We start from the raw sequence: 19,915 nt of genomic DNA, 5'->3' as shown, positions 1-19,915 counted from the left end.
ATCAGACTAGCAACATCTTGGGAACAAGCATCAAAATTAATTAATAGACCGAGTTTTACTCGAGCTGAGGTCTTTACTGAGAACTTTTGTGCGATCCATTTGGTTAAAGAGAGTATTGAAATGGACAAACCTATTTACATTGGAACATCAATTCTTGACTTGTCAAAGTCATTAATGTATGATTACTTTTATATTAATCTAAAATCAAAGTATAAGGATAATGTGTCATTGTTGTATATGGATACTGATAGTTTTATTTTGAAAATTAACACTGATGATGTTTATTCAGACATGAAAAAGGACATTAATATCTATGATACTGTAGCGGTTACTGCTGGATGTACATAATCGCCTTGCACCGGCCAGAACACGGCCAGACGCGCCTCTCCCGGGCATGCCCGGACTCACTGTTCCCGGGCACGCCCGAACCTCCCGGGCACGCCCGTTCTCATCTTTCCCGGGCATGCCCGCTCTCGCCTTTCCAGGGCTCGCCCAGAGCGTCCGGGCATGCCCGCTATCGCCTTTCCAGGGCTCGCCCAGAGCGTCTGGGCATGCCCGCTATCGCCTTTCCAGGGCTCGCCCAGAGCGTCCGGGCATGCCCGCTATCGCCTTTCCAGTGCTCGCCCAGAGCGTCTGGGCATGCCCGCTATCGCCTTTCCAGGGCTCGCCCAGAGCGTCCGGGCATGCCCGCTATCGCCTTTCCAGTGCTCGCCCAGAGCGCCCGGGCACGCCCAGCCTCGACTTGCCAGGCCGCAGCCAAACACGCCCGGGCAGGTCCAGACTCGCCTTTCCAAGGCTCGCCCTTGATACCCGGGCATGCCCGGTATAGCTTTTGCCGGGCAAACTTCCCGACATAAATGTGTATATATATTGTTGCCTGAAAAACGGGCTTGTCAGAATACCTGAGCTGTTTTGTTTCAATAAAGCAACTCGGACGAATTCCGTCTTTGGTCGCGTCAATTCTTTCGACTCGCGTTGGAGCACAGTTCCTTCATTGGTGACCTACCGACATGGATACGGCAGTGACTCTTAAACTGCCTACCTTCTGGGAGGCTCACGCGGCTGTTTGGTTCGCCCAGGCGGACTCCCAGTTCGCCCTGCGAGGCATCACCGCGGACGACACCCGCTTCCACCATGTTGTGGCGGCGCTCGGTTCCGCCACCGCGGCCCGCGCCTTGAGCCTCCTCCAGCACCCGCCGGCTGCTGACAAATACGACGCGCTGAAGACGCTCCTCCTCGGCGCTTCCGCCCTCTCACCGGCAGCACGCGCACGGCGCCTGCTTGACCTGCCCGAGCTCGGCGACACGCGCCCGTCCGAGCGCATGGACTATATGCTCTCGTTGCTCGGCGAGCACTCTCCGGCATTCCTGTTCCGGGAGCAGTTCCTCCGTCAGCTGCCTAACCCGGTACGCCTCGCCCTGGCTGGCACGTTGATCACGGATTCCCGCGCCCTCGCCAGGGAAGCCGATAAGATCTCCTCGGCGGGCCAGCATATCGGCGCGGTTACCTGGAGCCCGCCGCCGTCCGAGGCGACGCCCACGACGACCGAGTGCCCTGCGCGGTTGGAGGCCGAACTGCCGGTGCAACTGGCGGCCGCCACGCCGCACCGCCCGCTTCCGACACGACGGCCGGGGCCTCCACCTGACCGGGCGTGGTGTTATTACCACGCCAGGTTCGGACACAAGGCTCGGACGTGCCGGCCCCCGTGCACTTTCGGCAGGTCGGGAAACGGCCGGGCCGGCGTTCATTCCCAGCCATGAGCGCCGGCCACTCGGGCAACTTGCTGTTTATTCGGGACAAAGCGTCTGGACGGCGTTTCCTGTGCGACACCGGCGCCCAACTGAGCGTCATACCTGCCTCCGAGCAGGACAGGCTGGACGCAGTTTGCGGCCCCTCTTTGGTCGCTGCTAATGGCTCGGCCATACGCACTTTCGGCCCACGCGTCGTCACCCTCTGCTTCGGCAGCCAGCGCTTTCAATGGACTTTTGTTACCGCCAGCGTCCCCGTGGCTTTGCTGGGCGCCGACTTCCTCTGCGCGCACGGGCTGCTGGTCGACGTCAAACGACGTCGCCTTGTCCATGCCGAGACCTTCAGCTCCCTGGCGTGCACAATGAGCAGCTCCGCGCCGACCGAACTGGCGTGCGCCCTCCCGGCAACGAACGAGTTCGCTCGCCTGCTCGTGGAATTCCCGGCCCTCACGCGGCCGACGTTTTCGGCCGTCGCGGTGCGGCACGGGATCGAGCACCACATACCCACTACGGGCCCGCCGGTCTACGCCAGGGCCCACCGCCTCGACCCAGCCAAGCTCGCCGTGGCAAAGGCCGAATTCGACGCGTTGGAGCACCTCGGCATCGTGCGGCGCTCCGATAGCGCGTGGGCCTCGCCACTGCACATCGTGCCAAAGCCGGGGGGTGGATGGCGCCCGTGTGGCGACTACCGCCGTCTCAATGACGCTACCACCCCCGACAGGTACCCGATCCCGCATATTCAGGACTTTTCCGCCCGTTTGGCGGGACGGGTCATCTTTTCGAAAATTGACCTGATACGGGGCTACCACCAGGTACCTGTCCGGGCGGCCGACGTCCCGAAGACGGCCGTCATCACGCCGTTCGGCCTGTTCGAATTTTTGCGGATGCCGTTTGGCCTCAAGAATGCGGCCCAGGCATTCCAGCGCTTGATGGACGGCATGCTGCGCGACCTGCCGTTTCTTTTCGTCTATCTGGACGACATCCTCGTCGCCAGCACGTCCCGCGCTGAGCATCTCCTCCACCTCCGAACACTGTTCGGTCGCCTCAGCGAGCACGGCTTAATTGTCAACCCGGTCAAATGCCACTTCGGCGCGACGACCGTTGACTTTTTGGGCCACCGCATCACCAAGACCGGGGCCGTGCCGCTGCCGACCAAGGTCGAGGCCATCACCACGTTCCCGCGTCCCCGTTCCATCAAGGCCCTCCAAGAGTTCCTCGGCATGGTGAATTTTTATCACCGATTCGTGCCCCGCGCTGCTCAGCTCATGCGGCCCCTTTACGAGGCCCTCCGGGGCAAGCCGGCCAAGCATGACATTGTTTGGTCCGCGGCCATGGACGCGGCCTTCGCCAGTGCCAAACGGGCCCTCGCCGAGGCAACGCTGCTGGCTCACCCGGTGCTCAACGCGCCCATCGCCCTCACTACGGACGCCTCCAACTACGCGGTGGGCGCCGTCCATGAGCAATGGGTGGACGGGGTTTGGCAGCCACTCGCTTTTTTCAGCCGGCAACTCCGGCCGAACGAGTTAAACTACAGCAGGTTCGACCGCGAGCTGCTCGGGCTATTCCTGGCCGTTCGCCATTTCCGACACCTCCTGGAGGGCCGCCCGTTCACGGCTTTCGTCGACCACAAGCCGTTGGTCTACGCAATGGCTAAGGTCACGGAGCCGTGGTCGGCCCGCCAGCAGCGCCACCTCCCCGCCGTGTCGGAGTTCACCACGGACATCCAGCACGTCGCCGGCAAAGACAACGCCGTGGCCGACTGCCTTTCGCGGGCCAGCGCGAACGCGGTCCACCTCGGCGTGGACTTCACGCTCATGGCGGCCGACCAGACCACCGACGCCTCGGTGCAGGCACTCCGCGTGGCGGACACGGGCCTCCGACTGGCCGACAACCCCTTCGCGGGCACCGTCCTGCTCTGCGACGTCTCCCAGGGCCAGCCTCGCCCCATCGTGCCCGTTTCCTGGCAGCGCCGCATCTTCGCCTCCATCCACGGCCTTTCTCACCCGGGCCGGAAAGCTTCTCAGAAGCTGGTGTCAGCGCATTTCGTCTGGCATGGCCTTCGACGAAACATCCGCGACTGGGCCAACGCCTGCACGGCCTGCCAGCGAGCCAAGGTCCACCGCCACACCCAGGCCCCGCTGGCACCTTTCGCCGTGCCTGAACGGCGTTTCGACCACGTCCACATGGACCTGGTGGGTCCCCTGCCCCCCTCGCGGGGGTTCACCCACCTGCTCACCATGGTGGACAGGACCACCACCCACCAGGTGGCCGGAGGCCGTGCCCCTCACCTCCACCACCACCGCCGACGTGGCGCAGGCGTTCATCGCCACCTGGGTCGCGCGCTTCGGCGCACCAGCGGACATCTCGTCCGACCGCGGCCCACAGTTCACGTCTGAGCTTTGGGGCGCGGTCGCCCGTTCGTTGGGGGTCACGCTGCACCGCACCACGGCCTACCACCCCCAAGCCAATGGGTTGTGCGAGCGGTTTCACCGCTCCATGAAGGCCGCACTCATGGCCGGCCTTCAGGACGACGGTTGGGCCGACCGGCTGCCGTGGGTCCTTTTGGGCCTTCGCACGGCCCCCAAGGAAGACCTCCAGGCGTCCGCCGCCGAGCTCGTCTACGGCCAGCCACTCCGCGTCCCGGGCAAATTCGTGCCTGACGCTACCAGTCCCTGGTCCGCCGCTTGCCAGCGCTCGGACCTCCAGGAGGCCGCCCGACGATTTGCCCCCGTGCCGACGTCCCGCCACGGTGGCCCCCAGTCCTAAGTCCCCCCGGCGCTTCGCACAGCGGAGTACGTCTTTGTGCGTCATGACGCGCACCGGGGGCCACTCCGGCCGCCGTACGACGGGCCCTTCCGGGTCCTGCGACGGGGCGACAAGTCTTTCATCGTCGACTTCGGCGGCCGGCCGGACCGGATTTCTGTGGACCGCCTCAAACCGGCGCACATGGACGTCGACCGACCACCACGGTTGGCCCTTCCTCCGCGGCGAGGCCGCCCCCCGTCCACAGTTCCCCCCGCTCAACCACCCACCACCACGTCAGACCCCTCCCCACGACCCTCCAGGGGTCGCTTCGGCCGGGTCATCCGGACCCCCCTTAAATTGACCCTGCCGGTGCAGGTCGATTCTGGAGGGGCGTGTGTAGCAGTTACCGCTGGATGTACATAATCGCCTTGCACCGGCCAGAACACGGCCAGACGCGCCTCTCCCGGGCATGCCCGGACTCACTGTTCCCGGGCACGCCCGAACCTCCCGGGCACGCCCGGTCTCGTCTTTCCCGGGCATGCCCGCTCTCGCCTTTCCAGAGCTCGCCCAGAGCGTCCGGGCATGCCCGCTATCGCCTTTCCAGGGCTCGCCCAGAGCGTCCGGGCATGCCCGCTATCGCCTTTCCAGGGCTCGCCCAGAGCGTCCGGGCATGCCCGCTATCGCCTTTCCAGGGCTCGCCCAGAGCGTCCGGGCATGCCCGCTATCGCCTTTCCAGTGCTCGCCCAGAGCGCCCGGGCACGCCCAGCCTCGACTTGCCAGGCCGCAGCCAAACACGCCCGGGCAGGTCCAGACTCGCCTTTCCAAGGCTCGCCCTTGATACCCGGGCATGCCCGGTATAGCTTTTGCCGGGCAAACTTCCCGACATAAATGTGTATATATATTGTTGCCCGAAAAACGGGCTTGTCAGAATACCTGAGCTGTTTTGTTTCAATAAAGCAACTCGGACGAATTCCGTCTTTGGTCGCGTCAATTCTTTCGACTCGCGTTGGAGCGCAGTTCCTTCAATACAAGTAATTACAGACCAGAGAGTGAGTTGTTCTCTTCTAAAAATAAAAAGGTGATTGGAAAGTTCAAGGATGAATTGGGAGGAAATGTTATGAGTGAATTTGTGGGATTGAGGTCGAAGGCTTATGCTTATAAATACATTGTGAATAACGTTGAAAAGACTGATAAGAAGTTAAAAGGTGTAAAGAAAAATGTCATTAAAGAAACAATAAACTTTAAGGATTATTATAACTGTTTAACAACAAAGAAAGAAGAGTTTAGAAAGATTAATGGAATAAGAAGTTATAAACATCAATTATATTCAGAAGAGGTGAATAAGAAAGCATTGGGGGCTTTTGATGATAAGAGGTTTATTTTAGAAAATGGAATTGATAGTCTCCCTTATGGTTATATAAGTATATAAGTGATAAGATATATAAGTGATAAGATATATAAGTGATAAGATATAAGTGATAAGATATATAAGTGATAAGATATATAAGTGATAAGATATATATAAGTGATAAGATATATATATAAGTGATAAGTTAAAAAGGCGGGTTAGGGATTTTAACGGGCTACCGCCACCTTTTTTACTATTATATAAATGATAGAACCAAGTATCAACCAGACTAAAGATGTGGAGGTGTAATCAACCTTGGTATATAAATGGAAAACATAACGAATGTGAAAAATTTCAGATTCAAGAGGTTGAGAGAATCACTGGTCAGAAGGTTCTCAAGACGGATAAACGTATTCATTTGTTAAGTGGGGTAATGGAGGGTGGGAAGAAAAATATATTAGAGTGGAGTGAGAACTTTAATGGTTAATTATCAATCGGATAATAAATATTATAATTTTAAAATGGTATGTGGGAGAGGAGGAGGTCAAACAAGAACCCTCCGTGAAACATACCACTTTATACTTTCACAACAAAAGGTTAAGGAACCTGTATACTTTATAAATATACTTGATGGGGATGAGTTCTATAGGAGAATGGAACTCTTAAAAAAGTTAGAAAGAGATAATATATTTATAGGCTCATTAGTAGAGTGGTCTAAGGAACTACATTAAGGGGCTAGTGGGGGGAATAGGGTAAAAATTACATGTAAGTGAGAAGGATCATAGGTTCATAAGGCTAGAAGGATTATAGATTCATAAAGGAAGAAAATCATAGGTTCATAAGGTGAGAAGGATTATAGGTTCATAAGGTGAGAAGGATTATAGGTTCATAAGGCGAGAAGGATTATAGGTTCATAGAGGGAGAAATAGAGGTGTTTATGATTTTTGAAAAAGACAGGGGGGTAAATGACATTAGATAGGGATTTCCCATGTTAAACGGAGGTGTCCCAGAAGCAACATTTATCACCTACTCCCCTGGAATAAACGACTGAATAATCCTCAACATCACCTGGAATCAATGACTGAATAATCCTCAACATCCCCCTGGAATCAACTACTGAATAATCCTCACCACCCTCCTGGAATCAACTACTGAATAATCCTCAACATCACCTGGAATCTACTGCTGAATAATCCTCATCATCCCCCTGGAATCAACTACTGAATAATCCTCACCACCCCCCTGGAATCAACGACTGAATAATCCTCAACATCACCTGGAATCAACGACTGAATAATCCTCAACATCCCCCTGGAATCAACGACTGAATAATCCTCACCACCCCCCTGGAATCAACTGCTGAATAATCCTCAACATCCCCCTGGAATCAACTACTGAATAATCCTCAAGATCACCCTGGAATCAACTGCTGAATAATCCTCAACATCACCTGGCATCAACTTTTTCTTTTTTTTTGTATACTGAATCGAGGCTCGTGAAAGAGCTAACATTTATTTCACAAACAAATCAACCAGACAAACAAAATATACAAAAGAGGGAGCGGAAGCCAAGATGGGGGAGAGAAGGGGAAGCACACAACCACAACATTTGAGAGCAGGGAGAAGTGTGGAAGGGAGAGGGCTTGGGGGCAGGAGGCGTGGGAAGGGGAGGGGGGGGGTTGGGGGGGGAGAGGTATAAAACACATGGGGACCGAAATTAGCGGGGGTAGAAAAGATCAAGGTTTTGGATGGGGGAGGATAAGAGATGGTGGTGAACAGCTGTTTTAAAGACCTGGAGGGTAGAGTGGGATTGAAGAGAGTGAGGGAGTTTGTTCCAGAGGCGGGAGAAAAGAGGAATGAAGGAGTGAAGGTGAGCAGAAAGTCTTGATTTTGGCAGTTTAACCATAAGAGGGTTGCAGGCAGATCTTGTGCGACCTGTAGGAATATTTGGGGGACAGAGCCCAGAGAGGGCTGGGGGGGCAAGGCCAGAGAGGAGTCAATAGAAGATGGAAAGACCACCAACCTGCCTGCGGTGAGTGAGTGAAAGGCCCTTGGAGTTAGCTTCATCGCGGGAGATTCCAATGATTCTGAACGCTTTGGTTTCAACAGCGTGAAGACGGGCTAGGTGTGAGGCAGGAGCACCAGACCAGAGGGGAGAGCAGTATTCCATAGAGCTGCGGATGAAAGCCTTGTATGTGGTGAGGAGCTCAGGTGTGTCAAGGAAGGACTTCACACGACGGAGGATGCCCAGTCGGCGACTGGCTTTGGAGGCCAGATTTGAAATGTGTTTTTCCCAGGAAAGATCATGGCAAATAGTGAGACCCAAAAGCTTGAGTGACAGAACTTCTTGGAGAGGATTATTCAGAAAGTGGATGGGAGGGTTTTCCAGTCGGTCTTTTCGGAGAGACTTCGTAAGAGTGTGAGATTTATCAAGATTGAAAGACATGTTCCATTTGTTTGCCCAGTCTGTGATTTTGTCCAGGTCTGCAGAGAGTGAGGAGGCTGCAGTCTGCCGATCTGAGGGATGAGGAATGGAGCGACAGAGAGTAGAGTCGTCAGCAAAGAGATAGAGAGGATTTTCAAGAGAGTCAGGGAGATCATTGATGAAGACCAGGAAAAGCACAGGGCCCAGAACACTACCTTGGGGAACTCCAGCCTGAACAGGAAGAGGAGATGAGAGAAACCCATTCAGGGCCACACGTTGACTACGACCAGAGAGGAAGTCCGCCAGCCATGCGTGGAGATTTCCATGGATACCAAAGGAGGAGAGTTTGGTGAGCAGAGCAGGGTGCCAGACCGTATCGAAGGCACGTGAAATGTCAAGGGAGACAGCTCTAATTTCCTGTTTGGCGTTGAGGACCTCCCTCCATTGTTGAGAAAGCAGAAGCAGCATGTCCAGAGTAGAGTGACCAGGTCTGAAACCAAATTGATGATCAGAGATCAAGCCATTGGAGAAGAGGAAAGATTTCATATCTGAAGCAATGATGGATTCCATTACTTTGCTGATAATTGGGAGAAGGCTGATTGGTCTGTAGTTGCTGGGATCTGTTTTTGCACCTTTTTTGTGCAAAGCGGTGATGTTGGCTGATTTCCAAGCAGATGGCAGATGACCTTGAGCAAAGGAGAGGGTGAAGAGAACAGAAAGAGGGAGTGAAAGAGCGGAAGAACATGATTTTAGGACCCGTGGGCTGATGCCGTCAGGACCAGTTGCAGAATCAGAGTCGAGGGTTGACAGAAACTTTTCCACCTTGTCAGGAGGAAAGGACACAGAGTCCAGGAGCAGCTGGGTACGACTGGGTATGGTGGGTACAGAGAGGGATGGGTTTGGGACACAAGATTTAGAGACAAACACAGAGTTGAGGCATTCAGCTTTTTCACGTGCGGAGTCAGCCGTTAAGCCGTTTGAGGTGAGGGAGGGGATGGAGGGGGAACAAACACCAGAAACAGATTTGACCAGACGCCACCAGGATTTGGAAGAGGGAGGCAGACAAGAGAGTTCGGTCTTGAGAACGGTGAGATATTGTTTCCTGGCTCTCCTGAGGGTGGACACACACTTGTTTTGGGCTTTGTGAAAGGAAATGAGATTTCCTTCCGTTGGATTTGCTTTCCAGGAGACGAAAGCAAGTTGTTTCAGGGCAACAGCCTCACCACAAGATTCCGTGTACCATGGACGGGAGGAAAGGTATGACAACTGAAGACGAGATGGGATAAATCTGTGCATGAGAGAGCAATTTACTTTGAAAGAATTCCCAGGATGAGTTGATGTCAGAGGCGGTAGAGATGGGAGACCAGTCCAGATGATTGATGGCTGCTTGAAGACCGTGCCAGTTGGCCTGAGTGAAATGCCAGACTCGTCGACGCTAAGGAGGCTCTCTGAGAATGGTCAGAGAGATGTCCACTTTGACAAGCACATGATCAGATGAGCCGATTGGTGCAGAAGAAGAGCAGCAGACATTTTCAGGGAAGTTTGTCATAACCAAATCCAGAAGAGAAGATGCTCCGTTGACTGAGATCCGGGTCGGGAAATTGACAGATTGTGTCAGTCCCAGTGAGTCGCAGAAGTCCTTTGCTGAAGAGCCGTGGCTGGTGAGAGAGGTACCCACACCCAGCCAACTGGCATGGTGACAATTGAAATCACCACATATGAGGAAGAGAGAGTTGGGATGGGTAGATAGAAGTTGGTCCATATTATCAGACAGCGAGATGTAGATGGAGTCATCGCTGTTTGGGGGACGGTACAACACACATACGAACAAAAGGTGGGAGCGAAGGGGAAGCCATAGCCAAAGGTATTCCTGGGGGTGAGGTGGAGAGAGGGCAGTGGAGGGCGAGTGAGGAAGAGAGTTTTTTATAAAGATAGCAACCCCACCTCCAGGACGAGGCTCAGGTCTATCATACCGGAGGAGGGAGTAACCTGGGAGAGATACCAAGGCATCAGAGACATTATGAAGGAGGAAAGTTTCTGTTAAGCAGATCACATCTGGTTTGTCAGAAGCAACCTGTATGGAGAGATCAGTCAAGTTTGAGCGGAGGCCCCGGATGTTTGAGGTCCATACCATTAATGAAGAGGAAGGGGGAGCATCGGGTCCAGAACAGGGGGGGGAGGGGTAGGGTAAGATGTGGAAGAGGAGGAAGAGGTAGGGAGAGCTATTGAAGGTGTGTCAGAGATTTCAGAGATTTCAGAATAGCTTGGAGAAAGGGAAGAATGGGGTGGACAAAAGGTTTGATGGAGATTGGGTGAGGCACAGTGAGGTGTTATTTGAGGAGGGGGAAGAGCGAGGCAGAAGGTTGGGGGAGATGAAGGTGAAAGTTGGAAGGGGGAAGAAGCAGGGAGGATGCTTTGAGGAGGGGTGAGAGGGGAGTCTAGGAGGGGAGGAGCTAGGGAGAGTCTCGGAGGGGAGGGGTGTGGGGGGAGTTTAGGAGGGAGGGGAGGGAAGGGGCAAGGGGGAAGATTTGAAAGAGATGGGTGATGGGGAAGATTTGGAGGGGAGGGGCAAGGGGGAATATTTGAAAGAGATGGGTGATGGGGAAGATTTGGAGGGGAGGGGCAAGGGGGTGGATTTGGAGGGGAGGGGTGATGGGCAAGTTTTGAAGGGGAGGGATGATGGGGAAGTTTTTGAGGGAAGGGGTGATGGGGAAGATTTGGAGGGGAGGGGTGAGATTGGATTTTAGAAAGTGTACGATTCATGGGAAACGAACATTTTTTGCAAAATGAGTTTGAGACCTTCGAACTGAATGAGACCTTCGAACGGAACTACTGAATAATCCTCAACATCACCTGGAATCAACTACTGAATAATCCTCAACATCATCTGGAATCAACTACTGAATAATCCTCAACATCACCTGGAATCAACCACTAAATAATCCTCAACATCCCCTGGAATCAACCACTGAAGAATCCTTAACATCCCCTGGACATGAGTCGATAAAGAAAGCAAGATGAGAAAGACATAATGTAAAACCTTTTTATTTAAATGTATTCATTATACTAAAATGATGCCACATTAAGTAGTTATCAAATTTCTCCGCTACTATAACCCACCATGCAGCCTGTGTTTATCTCTTTTGTTATCAAGTGGTGCTCGTTGCGCCTCTTTTCTGCATTCAATGCCATTCCAGAAAACTGTTATCTTTGAACTGCCATTGCAGAGAAATTAATTTCAAAAGAAAGAATTCCTGTCTGCTGGTTTGCTTCCGTAAACAATCCATCTACTGGTACACCCGTATTTATAAATATTCTACACCTAAACCGATATAAACTAGGGAGTTCATAGAACATCTTACCCCACACAGTGTTGTTAAAAATGACATCGGATGGGTCTCCTAATCTCTTACTCGGTGTTTCCGAACACAATCTCTTTGGCTTTGTCTGTGAACTTTGAATAACAGGAGCGAATGCAACCACATGAAGCGGATGGGTCAAACGGAACAGTCTAGAGCGGAATCTCCCAACTCTTCTCGGAGAAACTGTCGATTTTTCAACGATCTTTGAGAAAAAAGTACTCCAAACAAACATCATTTGGAAGAAGTTAGCTCTGTGGTTGCATCACTAGGCGCCGCCATTTTGAATGAATCTTGCTGTTACTCTGCCCTCAGCATATGTGGCAAATTTGATTGGTCAAGCGGAGTACAATTTTGCCCAAGATCTGCTAAACATAAAGTTTGTGGAATTGCAAACAAGGCCATTTGTGTTCTACAGGGTTCAAATATATAATTAATTTAAATGGCATGAATCTTTTAAGGGCTGTAGGGAAAAAAAACATTAAATCAAAGTTGACACTCGCTGCTGACACATCGTCTTTTACACCGCATTAGTTATATAATTAATCATTAGCTCTTTGCCTGTTGTTTGTGTCCTTTGCGACGTCGCTAAAAACAGCAAGTTTCCTGTTTGGAATGATTTTCAATTTGATTTGATTGCCAAACAGGCAAACATACTGCTTTACCATGAGTGCGCATGCGCACTCTGGATGAGACGCTTTACAATTTGCCAAATTCAGAGCCAAAGTACTGCAAAACTGCAGATTTGTGTTCCTATTCATGCTCCGGTTTGTGTGTTAAAGAAAGGGTATATACATTCGTGGCCAAAAATATTGGAACCCTTGCACTTTTTTCAAATAATGCACCATTTCTTCCAGAAAATTGTTGAAATAAAAAAATATTTTGGTTTCCACATTTCTATTTCTTTGGTTTTCAGTAGAACAAAACAAAAAGCTGAAAAAATTACTAAATCTTAGCTTTTTCCACACAGAAATCCTAAAATGGCCCAGACAATATTATTGGCAACATTTCGAAGTTGTTAGAAATAATTAGATTTCAAGCAGGTGATTCACCTTTACTTTGGAATTGAACTCACCTTTGGTGAGTTGCAGGTGCCTGAAATATAAAAATCAGTCATTCAACCAGTTTGAATAGAGAAAAGGAGTCATTTTGCTTTTTTGTGTAACTATGTGCACCACAATGAGCATGGAGAAATGAAAGAAAACCAGAAAATTGTTTGAGGAGGTCAGACACAAGATTGTAGCCAAGCATGGACAATCTCAAGGCTACAAGTCCATCTCCAGAGACCTTGATGTTCCTGTGGCCACCGTACGCAATGTTATCAGGAAGTTTAAGGCCCATGGCACTGTAGCCAACCTCCCTGGACATGGCCACAAGAGAACACCTGATCGAAGATTTCAGCGAAGGATTGTTCGAATGATGGAGAAAGCACCTCCATCAACTGCCAAACAGATTCAAGCTGACCTTCAGACACAAGGTACGACAGTTTCAACTCGCACCATCCGTCACCAACTCTATGAAAGGGGGTTCTATGGTAGGAGACCCAGGAGGACTCCACTGCTGAGATAGCCCCATTGGAGTTTTCTAAAACACACCTGAACAAGCTAAATTCCTTATGGGAGAATGTCCTGTGGACAGATGAGACCAAATTATTGCTTTTCGGTGAAGCACATCATCTCTATGTTTACAGAAAACAAAATGAAGCCTTCAAATAAAAGAACACCTTCAATACAGTCAAACATGGAGGAGGTTAAGTGCTGTTTTGGGGTTGCTGTGCTGCCTCTGGCATTGGGTACCTTGAATGTGTGCATGGCATCATGAAATCAGGAGATTACCAAAGCATTTTGGAGCACAATGTTCAACCCAGTGTCAGAAAGGTGTGTCTCCGTCAAAGGTTAGGTCTCACAGCAGGAAAATGACCCAAACGCACTTCAAAAAGAACCCAGGAATGGTTCAAGACAAAATGCTGGACTGTTCTGAAGTGGCCAGCAATGAGTCCAGATCTAAATCCCATTGAACACCTGTGGAAAGATCTGAAAATAGCAGTTTGGAGAAGCACCCTTCAAATCTGGGAGAACTGGAGCAGTTTGCACAAGAAGAGTGGGCCAAACTGTCAGTAGAAAGGTGTAGGAAGCTCATTCATGGCTATAGGAAGCGCTTGACTGCAGTTATTTTGTCCAAAAGTTGTGCTACGAAATATTAAGTCAAGGGTGTCAATAATTTTGTCAATGCCATTTCTTTTTATTTTCTGATTTAAAAGGATATATTAATATACACGCAGTCGATGCTACTATCTCCACGATGGTATTTCATCACCTTTCCCCACAAGCATAACAATCATTATATCTCTGAAACTGCTTACCCTATCGATGTGAAACCTCTCCTGTCTGGTAAAAAAGGGACACTTGAAAACAGCTGAAAATATTTAAATCAAACTTTTTTTATTTTTAGGGCAGTGAACGAGGGCATATACCCATTGTCACGCACAGTGACTACGCGGGGGCATATTGGTGACACAGTCGCATTGCTCTAGTTTTGTATCAAATCATTCACATCATAATGGGGAGTTATACTTATCATAGTCCCCTTTCCACAAGATACATGACACGACATGAGGCAGATGTTTCGAACTTAACCACGAGACACCAACAGACCTTGACTATAAACAGGTGAGTCAAATGTGAGGAGTCACCTTAACTCTTCTCGCAAATAACTAGGTACCATGTGATTTAACGCACACCGACAGTGAGTTACACTCTGTCATTGAAGGATAGTTTATGTCTTGTAATGTTAATAATGTAAGAAGAGTACAGCTGGCTTTACGTATTTCTGTAGAATGACAGCTCTACCAAATAGTGTGCACTAACATGAAAATGACCTCCTAGTTGGAATTTTGGATATTTACAGAATATTGGAATTTTAGACATGTTCAGAATATTGGAATTTTGGAGGTGTTCAGAATATTGGAATGTTAGACGTGTTCACAATATTGGAATTTTGGACGTGTTCAGAATATTGGAATGTTAGACGTGTTCACAATATTGGAATTTTGGCATGTGTTCAGAATATTGGAATTTTGGACATGTTCAGAATATTGGAATTTTGGACGTGTTCAGAATATTGGAATTTTGGACGTGTGTTCAGAATATTGGAATTTTGGACGTGTGTTCAGAACATTGGAATTTTGGACGTGTGTTCAGAACATTGGAATTTTGGACATGTTCAGAATATTGAAATTTGGGACATGTTCAGAATATTGTAATTTTGGACATGTTCAGAATATTGTAATTTTGGACATGTTCAGAATTTTGGAATTTTGGACATGTTCATAATATTGGAACTTTGGACATGGTCAGAATATTGGAATTTTGGACATGGTCAGAATATTGGAATTTTGGACATGTTCACCATATTATTCCTGATCAAAATCAACATATTGATTGTGGTGATGTGATTGTGATTTGTGGTGATGGTGTGATTGTGGTGATGGTGGGATTGTGGTGATGGTGGGATTGTGGTGATGGTGTGATTGTGGTGATGGTGGGATTGTGGTAATGGTGCAGCCACACCAGATCTCCCGATCCGCAGCTCAATGGAATACTGCTCTCCCCTCTGGGCCGGTGCTCCTGCCTCACACCGAGCCCGGCTTCACGCTGTTGAAACCAAAGCTTTCAGAATCATTGGAATCTCCCGCGATAAAGCTGATTCTGAGGGCCTTTCACTTACTCACCGCAGGCAGGTTGGTGGTCTTTGTCTTCTCCGACTCCTCTCCAGCCTTGTTCCCCCAGCTCTCACTGTGCTCTGTCCCCCAAATATTCCTACAGGTCGCACAAGATCTTCCAGCAACCCTCTTATGGTTAAACTGCCAAAATCAAGACTCTCTGCTCACCTTCACTCTTTCATTCCCCTTTTCTCCCACCTCTAGAAACAAACTCACTCACTCTCTTCCATCCTACTCCTCCCTCCAGGTCTTTAAAACAGCTGTTCACCACCATCTCTTATCTTTCCCCATCCAAAACCTTGATCTTTTCTACCCCCATTAATTCACCCCAGATATCCACTTTTTTGAAATCCCGACTTCTTTCCTGGAAGTCCTAGCAGTGTCCATGTGTTTTTTTTACTTCTCCCACCCTCACCCCCTTCTCATGCCTCCTCCCCCCAAGCCCTCTCCCTCCCACAGATCTCCCGATGTCCCTGTTCTCTACTGTTGTACTTGTGTGCTTCCCTCTCTCTCCCCATCTTGTCTCCCGCTCCCTTTAGCATATGTTTTGTGTGTCCGTTTTTTGTTGTTGTTGTTTTTTTTTTTTTGTGATTAATGTGAGCTCTTACACGAGCCTCGATCTTGCATACAAAAAAAACAAAAACATACACGAAAGCAAAGTGAGATTATGCACAGCAAAATTACTCCGAAATGAACTTCACCGCCACTTCACCCGAAAGGGATACAATAAATTACAGATAATTAAATAAATCAGAAGAAATACCCATTAAAGATTTGTAAATTATTGTAAATCAGCAAACCATGTACTGTACTTCAAATCGAGAACCTAACTGTACATCGCATGCAATTACTAGGTTTTGGTTCATCAATCAGAGGAAGGTACTTACTGGACGGACGCATCGCAGTTTCTGCCAATTATATTCGATACACTCGGTGAGCAAAGTTAAATAATCCAGCATTTGGTCTTATTCAGCTGTACGTTGATTGGTCGATCAAGCATAGACGAGCACGTCATGTTTACCTTCCAAAGGAAAGCTCAAGGCGATGCTTTACCTTTAAAATCTGCCTCAGTCATAAGTAAACTCAGATGTGGCTTTATATACTCACGGTCTCTCTTGACAAACTGGTTTTCTCACTTTTATTTGCAGACTTCTTTCTCCAGCACATCTGTACCGATTGCCAGCACATCTGTACCAATTCCCAGCACATTTGTACCGATTGCCAGCACATTTGTACCAATTCCCAGCACATTTGTACCAATTCCCAGCACATTTGTACCAATTCCCAGCACATCTTTACAAATTCCCAGCACATCTGTACCAATTGCCAGCACATCTGTACCAATTGCAGTCACTTTTCACAAACTATTTGGGTTAGCAACTATGACATGTTCAAACAAGATGGTGACCATCAATACAGATCAGCCTCACTGACATATTTATCTTGGTGATCCCTATAAGGTAACAAGTCACTGAGTGCGACCCCTATAAGGTAACAAGTCAATGAGTGTGACCTCCTTTAAGGTAAGTCGCTGACTGCGACCCCTATAAGGTAACAAGTCAATGAGTGTGACCTCCTTTAAGGTAAGTCGCTGAGTGCGACCCCTATAAGGTAACAAGTCAATGAGTGTGACCTCCTTTAAGGTAAGTCGCCGAGTGCGACCCCTTTAAGGTAACAAGTCTTAATGCCTTTTGGGTCTTTAGTGCTTTTGGGGTTTCGGGGTCTTTTGGGTCTTCTGGATCTCTTGGGCCTCGGATCTTTTGGGTATTTTGGGTTTTTGGGTCTTCAGGAACTTCAGGGTCTTTTGGATGTTCATGATATTTTGTGTCTTCAGAGTCTTTTGGATATTTTGGGTCTTCGAGATATTTTGGGTATTTTGGGTCTTTTAGGGTCTTTGGGGTCTTTTTAAGTCTTTAAGGATCTTTTGAATCTTCAGGGTCTTTTGGGTCTTTCGTGTCTTTTGGTTCTTCGGGGTATTTTGGATATTTTGGTGTTCAGGGTCTTTTGGGTCTTTGGGGTCTTTTGGATATTTTGAGTCTTCGAGGTATTTTGGATCTTCAGGATACTTTGGGTATGCGGGGTCTTTGTGGTCTTAAGGTATGTAAAGAGTCTCCAAAGGTCTATGGGGTCTCAACAGTCTAAAGGGTCAAAAGGTATATTCAAACAGTACGGTATTAATAGACCAATTTAAGTAATAGACAGGATGCAATCAGCGTTCAAAGAGTATGTGAAGAATAGATGTACGTAATTAATAGACAGGATGCCACCGACGATTGAACAGTACCCAATGAATAGACATATGGAATAAATTGACAGGATGAAACTGAGTTTTAAACAGTACGGAATTAATAGACATACAATCACACAGCTCAGCGACTCTCGGATGTACGGCTTCACAGACGTGTTTTTTAGTTATATATGTATGCATGCTTGTATGTAGAAAAATAGTGCGGCAGATATGTGAAATATTTGGGAGAATTGTGACTTTGATGATACAAGCACGAGAGTTGGCACACAGTTACAGTATGCCCTAAGGAAGATATTTCGCAAAAGGGCCATCGCAGATTTGTCCTGTGACAACAATGGCGGCCATTTTTCAAAAAAGGACAAATCTGCGATGGCCCTAGAGCCAAATATCTTCCTTAGGACATATTCTGCCTGTGTGCCAAATAGTCAGGTTCATGATGTTTTTTCGTTCAAAATCATGGTAGATTAGCAAACCTATACATTTTTGGAAACGTTATTACATGGAAAATCTGAAAATCAATGTTTACATTTGCCAATTCCGACCAATTCGATTCGACCAATTCGACCAATCGACCAATTCCATTCGACCAATTCGACCATTCGACCAATTCGATCGATTCGATTCATCGAATTCGATTCGATGGACCATTCGACCAATTCGATTTGCCAATCTATTTGACCGACCTTTGCTTGTGTGGAACGGACTGTGAAAACGATGCGGACTATATTGTCGGATACGCCACACAGGACGGTGATGAGGAACTCTAAATGGCATATTCTGTAATCGTGTATGTTTGATGCCATTGACTGCCTGTGTATATTTTGTCATTGACTGCCCGTGTAGATGTGAAGTTATACTGACTGCATGTGTATATATGATTTTGCTGACTGCCTGTGTATGTTTGGTGATATGAATTATTGTGACACATTTTGATGTTATTAACTGCCTGTACAAAATGATAACATGTATTTGATTATGCAACTTATCGCGAATACAAAGACAGTATTTTGCAATTCAAAACCTTTGATTCGTGGCTTACCATTCCCCGTAGCACTAATTTGATACTTTCATTGGATTCCTTGTCCCTGAAAATATAGGTTTAGTATATTTTAACGTTTTTAGGGTAATTAGAGGCAGAAATAGAACAAAATATGTATTTTACAGTGGCCATTTTGAAAATCCAAAATGGCCGCCATACAGGTATCTCTCCAAATGTAAACATTGATTTTTAGTTTCCTTATGCTATAACCTTTCCAAAAATGTATAGGTTTGCTAATCTACCACGATTTTGAACGAAATGTAATTGATTGACAAAGTGAACCTGACTACAACGCCATGCACGCTTGCATCATCAAAGGCACAATTTCTGCACCTATCTGCCATACTATATATATATATATATATAATTGTATGAACAAAATGTCTGTTTTGTTTTTTACCTTTTTTCTTTTTTCAAAGCACAATAATTGTGGTATGAGAATTGAAAATGATCGACGCATAATTAATCAGTGTCATTCGAAAAGTTACATGAGCTTTTACAAGTTGACCTGTGACATATTTTTATTGGGGGTGTGGTGCAGAAATGTAAGGAGGCCTCCCCGATATACAGTCGACTAATCACTCCGTGTAATTAACGTTCGACAGCAAATGATGGTGACAGACAGAGCATGTGCTCAAACTGGCAGGAGGGGAAAAAATGTGGACCAACAACATGTTCTACAAAACATGGAATGTTCCTGCTTTTCTATAGTTTGCCACATGGCACATATTTCATGATTCATTATTATTCATTATGATTCATATTCATTATTTCAGACACGGCACATACAGTAACATATTAAGGAGCCTTTTCTATGCCCCTGTCATTTTACCCAAGAATATATATATATATATATCTGTGCAGTGTCTGTGTTGTGTTGTCCTGTGTTGTGTTGTCTTGTGTTGTGTTGTCCTGTGTTGTGTTGTCCTGTGTTGTGTTGTCCTGTGTTGTGTTGTCTTGTGTTGTCACTGAACTACTTTCTCAAACTTTTGTGAAATCGTACCAAACTTCTGGTATGCACATATCTCTCCCGTCGGTATGTCCTCAGGGTATTTAAAAAAAAAAATCCATTTTTTTTTTTTTTTGGAGTTTTTTCGGGAATTTTTTTTTTCAACTTCAATTGTTTATAAAATGTGATATCACGTATATTACAAATACATTTGTGCAAAATAATTGTTTGAATTATGATTGGTATAAACCATGACAAAACGGCAACTCGGGTACAGTCATTTATCTATATATCGACACATCTGGGAAGTTTTTTTTTTTTTTTGGTTTTTTTT

The 19,915-nt window shown here is 47.9% G+C and overlaps 1 protein-coding gene across 2 annotated transcripts in view; it reads right to left on the bottom strand.

The window, feature by feature from the left end:
• Nucleotides 1–16,414, bottom strand: part of LOC137437438 (protein FAM3D-like) — a 131,673-nt gene extending 115,259 nt beyond the window's left edge. For both annotated transcript variants that reach the window (XM_068131757.2, XM_068131756.2), the window contains exon 1: nucleotides 16,233–16,414. In XM_068131757.2, coding sequence (XP_067987858.1) covers nucleotides 16,233–16,245 — 13 coding nt within the window. In that variant the 5' untranslated portion in view covers nucleotides 16,246–16,414. The remainder of the gene's footprint in view (nucleotides 1–16,232) is intronic.
• Between the last annotated feature and the right edge of the window lie 3,501 nt (nucleotides 16,415–19,915).

Source organism: Myxine glutinosa, chromosome 12 (assembly GCF_964187855.1).
Source record: "Myxine glutinosa chromosome 12, kmMyxGlut1.1, whole genome shotgun sequence".
NCBI classification, from domain to species: domain Eukaryota; kingdom Metazoa; phylum Chordata; class Myxini; order Myxiniformes; family Myxinidae; genus Myxine; species Myxine glutinosa.
Note: the sequence above shows the minus strand (reverse complement) of the source record. Positions and strands in the feature narration are given on the sequence as shown.